A 10,632-nucleotide genomic window follows, 5' to 3' on the forward strand; every position below is an offset into this window, starting at 1 on the left:
CCTGTATATATGACATTGGAATCCAGGTATCTTTTTGACCCTTGTATAGCTGCTGCCCATCTGTGATTTTATGTTAATATGTCAGCCTGTGAGGAGCTTCTAAATATTAACCTATTTTAATACACAATACTAAATACAATATCACAATATTATACTTTATAGCCCAGGCATAGAGGCACACATCTGTAATTCCGTTACTAGGGAAACAGAGATGAGAAGACCATTGCAAGTTCCAGGCCAGCCAAAAAAGCTGTATACTTTTATAGTGTCATTGATCTCAAAAGGAAAGTCTTTATACTGGGAAGCTATAAGTCATTATTTAAGTCCAGTTTTCCAAATTTCTAACTGTAGCTTGATTTTTATCACTGCCAGCAAATAATGTCAGATCTCTGAAGGAGCATCTTAGCCTCGTTCACTTTTGAGAAAATGATTGCTGAATATCTAATTCTGAATAGCTTTGGTTTGTCAAGTGGTCTTCCAAATAAAAACGATGTTCTATGAAGCAAACTGAGCTCCTAGTTAAAACATGTCCTTAAGTTCATATTTTACATTCATGTGCGAACCATTTGTTACACATTTACAACAGATGTGTTATGGAAAATCTGTGCATGGTGATGCACTTGATTAGCCTTGACAGTGGGCCCAGCTGTCAGCCCTCTTTGCATTCTCAGAGGCTCACTAAGTTCCCCAGGCTAGCCTTGAACTCACTCTAGAGCCCAAGTTGCCCTTAAATCTATAGTCCTCCTGCCTCAGCCTCCCAAGCAGCTGAGATTACAGCTCTGTACAAACAGAACCAGTAATTATTTTGTTCTTGAATAACAGCTACTATATAAGCTACATATATCTGTAAACTGAGTATAAAGCAAACTTTTCTTATGTTGGTTTCTTTTGGTTTTGGTTTTGTTGTTTTCATCTTGTTTGGGGGAGGGCAGTGTTTGTGATTGTTCAAGGGCCACCCACTTGCAAAATCCCTCAAATTTCCCTGCATTTCCCTAAAGTCAGAGGAGAAAAGCATCACCATGATTTAGTATGTTTAATTATTATCATATCTGGGGAAAAAAATCAATCTTTGGAGATGGGAAGAAAATGCATCTATTCGTAGAAGAAAAAGGAGGATCAGGAAGAGGAGGAGGAACAGGAAGAGGAGGTGAAGCTGCTGTCTCTCCTCCTGCTCCTCCTTCTGGTCCTCCTCCATCCCATCTAAGATACTATCATTTGTCCTTTAAGTGGCCTCACCAAATTATCATATTCGAGGACTGTCAGTTCTATTTAGAAAGCCCCTCTAAAGCTGGGGTAGCTGTCACAAACCTTTAGTTTCAGTGCTCAGGGAGACAGAACAGGCAGATCTCTGTGAGTTCAAGGCCAGCCTGGTCTACAGGATCCAGGACAGCCAAGGCTACACAGAGAAACCCTGTCTCAAAAGAAAGAAAGAAAGCCCCTCTCTAGCACTGACTTCTCTGTCAGAAGGTTCACTGTCAGGTATGTGTGATGAGGAACATTAAAGAAACTTAAGCACTCATGCAAGAAGGGGATCAGAAGTACAGGAAACTGGCAACAACTCCTAGGATTACAACAACGAGCAATCTCTAAAAGCGAACAAAGGGCGCGGGGGAGGTGTCATACAACCTGTAGAAGTTGTACTTACTCCTTAGTAGCAGGTTTATAAATTGACATGCAAATTAATTTCACAAACTCTAAAATTGAAAAGCCTAAGATTTATACCAAAATATCTACCTTAAAAACTTGCTTTTTATAAAAGTAGCTAGACACAGGGCTGTAGAGATGGCTCAGCCATTAAAAGCACTGACTGCTCTTCCAGAGGACCCAGATTCCACCCGTAGTACTCTCACGGTGGCTCACATGAATGAGTTAGACATGAACTGAGTCATCTCGAACTTATCAGATCCGAGGGACCCAACACCGTTGGCTAACCTTCTCAGGTACTAAGCATGCATGCGGTGCATACATGTACATGCAGGCAAACAATCTTACACCAAAAATTATCTTTAATTAAATATGGGTGCAAGGCAAGGTGACACACGCCTGTAATCCCAGCGCTCAAGGATGCAAAGGCAGGCGGATTGCTGTGAGTTCAAGGCCAGCCTGGTCTACAAAGTGAGTCCAGAACAGCCAGGGATACACAGAGAAACCCTGTCTCAAAAAACAAACAAACAAACAAGGGGGTACAAATAATACTTTGCTTTCTATCATCTGGAGAAATTCACTTGGCCAAGCATGACTTGTTTTTCTGCTGTGTCCTGTAGTTATTGACCAGCATTCTGTGCTCCTTTTGAAGATTCTGATTTGTTTTCCATCAGTGGTTTCCAACCTTCCTAAACCAAGACCCTTTAACATGGTTCCTCCTGTTGTGGTGACCACCAAGCACAAAATTATTTTTGTTGCTACTTTATAACTGTAATTTTGCTACTGTTAGGAACTGTAATGTGAATATCTGATGTGTAAAGTGTCTGATATGCAAACCCTGTGTAAGGGTCATTAACCCCCAAAGGGTTGGGAGACCCACAGGTTGAGAACCACTGTTCTAACTTTTCCCAAGAATGGCTTGTGGAACACAGCTGTAATCCCAGCATTTGTTAGGCTGAAATAGGAAGATGGCCAGCTGCAGAGCAGCCTGAGCAACATAGCAAGAATAATGAAGAAGGTGAAGGAGGGGGAAGAAGAGGAGGAGATGTAAGAGGAGGAGAAGGAAGAGGAAGAAGGGAGGAGGAGATGGGAAAAGGAGGAGAAGGAAAAAAGGGGGGGAGATGGAGATGAGATGGCTCAGCAGGTAAAGATACCTTCCACCAAGTCTAATGACCTGAGTCTGTGCCCTGGGACCCACATGGTAGTAACCAGCTCCTCCAAAGTGTCCTTTGACCACATGCATGCCATGGCACATGCATGTCCACACACCTCCATCTGGACACACACTCTTAATAAATTAAGTAATGTAATGTCTTTTAAAGGAAGAGAAGGGAGCTCCTTGTCAGCTGTGAGCCTACTGCTTCAAAAATTCTCCAGACTATGGGGTCTCACGAATTAGGCAACCATCACCTAAGACCCATTTTATCACCACAACCACTTTGTATTTTAACTCTGGCCCCAGAAATTTCTAAGAAAATTCACTAAACACATAGAGAGCACCTAACCTAAGAACTTCTCTTCACAGATGAAAGAGGAAAAATGATTAGGTGATTTTTATCAAGATCATACAGGTTCTTAGACACTGAACTCGCACTGTGGAGGCAGGCACTCAGAACCACCCCAGGGTTTCCAGAAGCTTCGAGTCTCCTCACCCTCAGCAGAAAAGCTAGTTAACAATCTTCACACAGCCCAGTGTGGTGATACACTCCTTAAATTCCTGCACTCTGCGCAGAGGCAAAGGGATCTCTGTGACTTAGAGGCCAGCCTCGTCTACATGTGAGCTACACAGGGTAAAAAATAAAAATTAAAAAAAAAATCTACACATGGACTTAGAAAAGACAGAATTCACATTCACATACCAACTGACACTAAATGTAAGCCCTTGATTTTTTTTTTAAATACTTCCTATCAACTCAAAAAAAAAAAAAAAAATTACACTCCAAAACCAAATGGGCCAGTTTCTCTCGAAAAAGAAATCCTTCTAAACCTGACTTCATCTTCCTCCTCACTCTAAGCATAGGTAGTCAAACAGATATGTGAGGTGCCACACCTGTTAATAAACAGCCAGTGCAGGAGCATTTTTCTGACCAACTCTGATACCCTGTCCAGAAGTAGCCTCTCAACCCTTGAGTCCTCACAAGCAGCGCCTAATAAAGCCGTACAGCTGGTCGGCTGCTGTTGACGTATTTAATGCTCCTACTAGACATCTGAGTCCTACACTTCTCTGGTTGTCTCCCTTGAGTCAGGGCTTTGTTCTTCCAGTTGTTTTTTTGTTGTTGTTTTTTAATCCAGAGTCCAACACATCTATGCATTCAACAAACATGTGCTAAATGTATAAGCAGGTTGATCATTATTAGTGTTGATTATTTTCCTTGAAAAATATAGCCCTTAATTCTCTAAATATTAAACTATTAAACCTGCCATAATTCTAATAGTAAAATGTTACTCTACAGTGGAGTTAAAAACATATCTAACTGCTAGAAAAAAGAGCATGTAACACTATCTCCTAATTTTTTTGTTTTGTAATTTATTTTTCTGTGCACTGGTGTTTTAACTGCACATACCTATGTCTGTGCACCATATGCATGCCTGATGCTGGCAGAGGGTAGCAGAGGCTATCTGGTCTTCTAGGACCTATTTACAGACAGTTATGAGCTGCCATGGAGGGCTAGAACTGAATGTGGGTCTTCTGGAGGAGCAGTCTGCTCGTAACTGGTAAGCAACCTCCCACCTTCTGATTCTGAAGAGGAACAGCTTTTCATTCAGACCAACCTTCTAGTGGTATATTAATTATTTTTTAATTACAGGCCAAACATGGAGCTACATGTCTGTAATTCCAGTACTCCAAAGGCAGAAGAGAATCATAAATTCAAATGCAATTCAATCTAAGCTGGCCAGCAAGACCCTATCTCAAGAAAACAACAACAAAAGGCTATGAATAGCTTGTAAATCATATTTTTCAACATTCTAGGGGTATCTGCTACTTAATGAAGGCCTGTGGCTGACAAGAAAAACTTCCTACATGAAGAGAACCTGCTTGATACTCAGCTTTTGTATTACTCCATCCTTGGCTTTTGTTGTTCTTGCCTTTGGAGAGCCCCAATATTAATCTTCACAAACCACATGTATTCTCATCTCTCTGCCTACTTGTACTCATGCTCATCATGTTTAATCAACCAATATATTAGATTAATATTCCTTAAGAAAGGAAATGAAAATGACTAATTTTGCAAACTTGGATCAAAGTGTTAAATTCATGTGAAGCTGAAATAACTGCTCGCATACATCTAAAATTACAATAGGCCTCTCTAAAGGACAGATGGTGAAACTTTAATAATCATCAGGTATTTTATTTTATTTTAATAGTTGAATAATTAGAAGTAAGGGATATTTTTCAAGAAAATAATAATAAATGAGAAACCTACATCTAATTTAAAAAGCCTCATTTCATTCACTTATCTGAAGGGTTTCTAAAGGCAACATAAATATAATGAAGCTCAGACATGGGAGAGCATCTTTGGACCAACCAGGATCTAACTTTCTTCAGAATAACTATTTCGTTTGTTTGTTTGTTTGTTTTTTGAGACAGGGTTTCTCTGTGTAGTCCTGCTGTCCTGGACTTGCTTTTTAGAGCAGGCTGGCCTTGAACTCACAGAGGTCCACCGGCCTCTGCCTCTCCAGCACTGGGACTACAGGCGTGCGCCACCACACCCAGCCAGAATGACTATTTCTGAAACTTGGATATTACACTAAAAAAACAGACAGATAAAAAGGTGACACTTTAAGAACAACATACAAAAATGTCAGTTTAAAATATATTTTCAAAGTCACAGTGGAATGATGAGAGGGGGAAAAGCTGCTGTCAACCGACAGAACAGAAATAAACAGCATCACAGCTCACACGGCACCTATGAAATGACACGCTTCACTGGAACACCACTACAAACTGCACCACCATGTCCATTCAGCATAAGCTGGGACATGACATCACCAAGCAGCCACTCACAGCCCAGCCAACCACGACCCCCACTGCGTGCAGTGAAATACACAGTACACTATTTTTCCATTATTCCAATGGTATAAGCATTGAAAATCTTCTTAGATGGCCAAGATCAAAAACTCAAGTGGCAACACATACTGAAGAGGTTGTGGAGAAAAGGGAACCCTCCTCCACTGCTGGTGGGAATGTAAACTTGTACAACCACTCTGGAAATCAATCTGGTGCTTTCTCAGACAACTAGGAATAGTGCTTCCTCAAGATCCAGCTATACCACTCCTAGGCATTTATCCAAAAGAGGTTCAAGTACACAATAAGGTCATTTGCTCAACCATGTTTGTAGCAGCTTTATTTGTAATAGCTAGAAGCTGTAAACAACCCAGATGTCCCTCAACTGAAGAATGGATACAGAAATTATGGTACATCGACACAATGGAATATTACTCGGCAATAAAAAAGAAGGAAATCATGAAATTTGCAGGTAAATGGTAGGAACTGGAAAAGATCATCCTGAGTGAGCTGTCCCAGAAGCAGAAGGACACACACGGTATATACTGACTCATATAGACATATAATATAGGATAAACCTACTAAAATCTGTACATCTAAAGAAAGTAATCAAGAGGGAGGACTCTGGCTAAAATGCTCAATCCCCATCCCAAAAGGCAGAGAGGATGGACATCAGAAGAAGAAGAAAACAGGAAACAAGTTAGGAGCCTCCCACAGAGGGCCTCTGAAAGGCTCTGCCCTGCAGACTATCAAAGCAGATGCTAAGACTTATGGCCAACTGTTGGGCAATGTGCATGGTATCTTATGAACGAAGTGGGAAACAGTAAGAGCTGGAGAGGACAGGAGCTCCACAAGGAGAGCAACAGAACCAAAAAATCTGAGCACAGGGGTCTTTCCTAAGATTCATACTCCAACCAAGTACCATGCATGGAGAAACCTAGAACCCCTGCACATGATGTAGCCCATGGCAGTTCAGTGTCCAGGCGGGTTCCATAATAATGGGAACAGGGACTACCTCTGACATGAACTGATTGGCCTGCTCTTTGATCACCTCACCCTGAGGGGGGAGCAGCCTTACCAGGCCACAGAGGAAGACAATGCAGCCACTCCTGATGAGATCTGATAGAACTAGGATCAGAAGGAAGGAGAGGGAGATCTCCCCTATCAGCGGACTTGGGGAGGGGCATGCATGGAGAAGGGGGATGAAAGATGGGACTAGGAGGGGAGGAGAGAGGGGCTTATGGGGGAATACAAAGTGAATAAAGTGTAATTAATAAAAATTAAAATAAAAAATATATTTTAAAAAATTTCAAATACTAGCTTAATACTATATGTAATTAGTGTAAGAAAGAAAATTATACTTGGAAATTGTATAAGGAATGACTATTATTTGTAACATTTTTATGGGAATGGAATAAATAGAAAAGTTGAAAAAAAAAAGAAAATCTTAGAACAATTCTACTCTTCAAATTTTTTTCAGTTTTTATATCCAAGTAAATTATCTACTCTATTTTTAAAAGGTCCGGAAGATATCAGGCAATAAGTCAACTAAGAACCATTGACTAGAGGCAAAGCAGACTTTTCTTCTATAGCAACCATGTCTAGAGGGTCTCTCTCTCTCTCTCTCTCTCTCTCCAGAGCAGGCTCTCTGTTATGAAGGAAACCTCTGAGAAAAGACCACCAAATCAATAGTCACAAGACTCATTCCGGCCATGCCTAGCCCTGCTGCAGTCACCTGACCCAGAACTGAAGGCTTCCCTTTATCAGACTATTATAAAGTCAGCTGACATGCTCTAGTGTAGAGACTTCATTTTCTGAAATTTTACTTTTACTATATACATAGTTTTTGAGGTATATTATTCTAGAGTGCTTGAAAACCCTTATTATTGTATTTTTAAGCGAAGTATGTTTTCATAATGCCCAGAAGATCATTTTTAGCTCACAGCAAGATAACTGAGCACGGCACTCAAAATTTAAATATTAAAATGAAATGTGTGCAAACAGATCTGTATTTGCACTTGCCCAAAGGGTCAAAATAACAAAATAACACAAATATGTTTGTTCTGAACCAAATAAACTTTCAAGTTGTAGCAGGTAAGAAGACAGTAAGAAAGGTTGTCCTGGTGAACCTAACTAGTACAGGGCAGGAGGGAGAGCTCACTGGTCAAGGGCAGAGGATATGAACCCTGTTGCCTGCACCCATGCTGGGTGGCTCACAACTCCCCATAACTCCAGCTCCAGGGGATCTGACAGCTCTAGCCTATATGGTCGTCTGTACTCGCCTGCACAGACCCACACACTAACACACACACAAACACATCACTTAAAACAAAATAAATATTTTTTAAATGTCGGCTATCAGCACAATCACTATGTCACAGAGGGGGAAATCAAACAGACAGTCAAACAAAGCGAAAGACAGCAGGCCATCTGACAATGATTTCTTAATGTGGCTTCTTGGAGCAACTCTATGTTCTTGAAAGAAGAGTGTCATGATGAAATAGCACTCAAAATAATTATTCCAGCAGCCATGAGAAGGGTGAAATGATGAGAATAAGGGAGACCATTTGGAAGCTTTCACAGTAACACGGGGTTCTCCAACAACGTGGTGACTCCAGACATTGAGAGGGGTAAATCTGACAGGCATCCCACAAACAGCCAGATTTGGTGACAGAAGATGGCCTGTGGAGCAGCCACACTGGCAAAGCACTGATGGGGCTCTCATACCGGCCTTCCCAGCTCGGCCGGGAGGGAGCAGGGACACTGATTTCTTTTGCTCTGTTTAAGGCATGGATTCACACTTCTATCCCCTTGGTTCTACAGCACTGATGTGTATGCCACCACACCCAGCTAGTGCTTCACTTTACACGGACACAGTAAGCCACCATCACCGCACAGAGAGAAACAGCCATTATCAAAAGTCCAGAGTGACTTCTTGGTGAAAGAAACCCATTCTTCTGATCCTACACACTACAAGACACAAAGGTTTTCTCTCCCTCTCTCCCTCTCTTCTCCAGTATCTACACACTTAACAACCAAGCTCCAATCTATGCTAACGTTATTGGGGAATTTTTTAGCAATTTTTGTTGTGGGGGAGGGGTACCACATGATCGCCACAGCATGCACACGGAGGTCAGAGGGCAACCTGCCATGAGTTTCTCCTCTCCTTCCACAGCGCGAGCCACAGGGGGCAGGCTGAATTCAAGTCTCTAGGTTAGGTAGCCAGCACTTCCACCCAGCAAGCCATCTCATGGGGCCTACACTCATGTTTTAGGCCACATGTGCACCGACACACACCAACACTGATGGCGATAAAATATGTCAAGCAACCCTGCTTTTAAGGGATCCTTTCAACTAGAACAAAGCTGAGCCGACTACATTTTAAAACATAAGGCCCTGAAGCGACCTTGTTGGGTTATTCTTAATGAATCACAAAACACTAAAAACAGAGGTGGTGTTCCAGAACGCACTGCTACATAATGATTCTGCAGTTTTGCTGTAATTTTTTTCCCTGCAGTTTTAAAAGCATGCTGCTGTAGACATAAAATCAAATAGTTTGTCCAAAAAAGCACGTTACCAAGCAATACCCAATTTTATTAGGCATGATTATCAATATGTACTTAACAGCAATCTCACTAATATCATTCCTTCTAAGAAGGACCACATATAAATTTAATTTTTGAAAACTCCTATTAATCCGTGTGAGTCTTATAAAACAATCTCTAGGAGAGCTTAATTTTAACAGTCTATTCTCAGAAAAGGACTGATGAATCCCATCTCGTTGAGAAACATGTTGGGTAGGTAGGTACTAGTTTCCAAAGTGTTATGTTTACATTCATCTTTATCACACATCCAAGGAAAGTCATAAAATGTATACACTGCTTCGGGCTTTAAAAAAAAAAAAAAAAAAAAAAAAACTACACCTTGCAAAGATTAAGTTATTACCTAAAAGGATTACCAAAACCGAACCTTGAGATAGATAGGCCACTCGTGGGAAGGTGACTTCCATTCTAACACTTTTGGGGATAGAGAGAATTTTTCTATTGCCTTGTTCGGAGGGTGCATTTAATGCCGCAGGCTGGCCGGGAAGCCAGGAAGCAGCGTCGCCTCCATACCAAGACCTACTGCCGCCAGCCAGGAGCAGGTGGAAACCCCCCAGGCTTCGGCCGCTGCAACCACCTCCGGGCACCGCAGACCCCGAGGCTGCCCCGCACCTTCCAGCTCTGCCGCCGGCGCGCTCGAGGGGCGGACGAGGGCGGCGAGTCCTCAGCCTTACCCCCGCCCAAGCCCGGAGCCGAGGGGGCGTGGGTGGGCCCGTGGCTCTGCTCACCGTGAAGGGGACGTCCCCGACGCTGCCCACGGAATAGCAGTTGTCTCCAGGGTTGACAGCCCCGGTGAGGACCTGGTGCAAATGCATCTCGGGATTCCGGCTGGACCGCGCTCCGCGCCGGAGAAGGACGAGCCCCGCGCCCTGCCGCAGCCGCTCCCCGTGCGTCCTCGGGACTCAGCGCTGCGCTCGCTCGTCGCCGGCCGGCCGCCGCCCGGCCATGAGAGGCTCCGGCAGCCGCCGCCGCCCGACCGCCGCTCGGCTGCGGAAATGCCCGGATGCTCTCACGGCCTGCCGCACCGGCGCACGGTGCGGGCGCGGAGCCGCGGCGCGTGCGAGGCGGGGGCGGCGCCGGGGAGCGCGCAAGCGGGGCGCGTGCGGGCCGTCACGCCGCGCGCGAGGGCGCGACGCGGAGGGACGAGGACGCTCCCGCGCTCGCAGCCGAGCGCTTGGCGCCGCGCGCGTGCGCGTGCCGCCGTCTCCGGGGCAACTAGGCGCGCCGCGTCGCGCGGACCCTCCGTGCTGGCTGCGCGCGCAGATCTGCGGAGTTGCCTGTGAGCCCCGGGCCCAGACCTCCGGGGGCGGGGCCGGGGGACCGGCCTGTTTGGCTACGTGTTTAAGCTCGCCTCGAGCACAGTGTGTGATGATCAGCACC

At 44.0% G+C, this 10,632-nt stretch overlaps 1 protein-coding gene across 6 annotated transcripts in view; it reads right to left on the reverse strand.

Moving 5' to 3' along the window:
- The window catches only part of Dmxl2 (Dmx like 2), a 133,579-nt gene extending 123,321 nt beyond the window's left edge, over positions 1–10,258 (reverse strand). For 5 of the 6 annotated variants that reach the window (XM_021638674.2, XM_021638671.2, XM_021638673.2 and 2 more), the window contains exon 1: positions 9,981–10,227. In XM_021638674.2, coding sequence (XP_021494349.1) covers positions 9,981–10,067 — 87 coding nt within the window. In that variant the 5' untranslated portion in view covers positions 10,068–10,227. Of the gene's footprint in view, positions 1–9,980 lie in introns of all 6 variants that reach the window. The other variant, XM_021638670.2, reaches the window with a different exon arrangement.
- Positions 10,259–10,632: the final 374 nt, after the last annotated feature.

This window comes from Meriones unguiculatus, chromosome 1 (assembly GCF_030254825.1).
Source record: "Meriones unguiculatus strain TT.TT164.6M chromosome 1, Bangor_MerUng_6.1, whole genome shotgun sequence".
NCBI lineage: Eukaryota > Metazoa > Chordata > Mammalia > Rodentia > Muridae > Meriones > Meriones unguiculatus.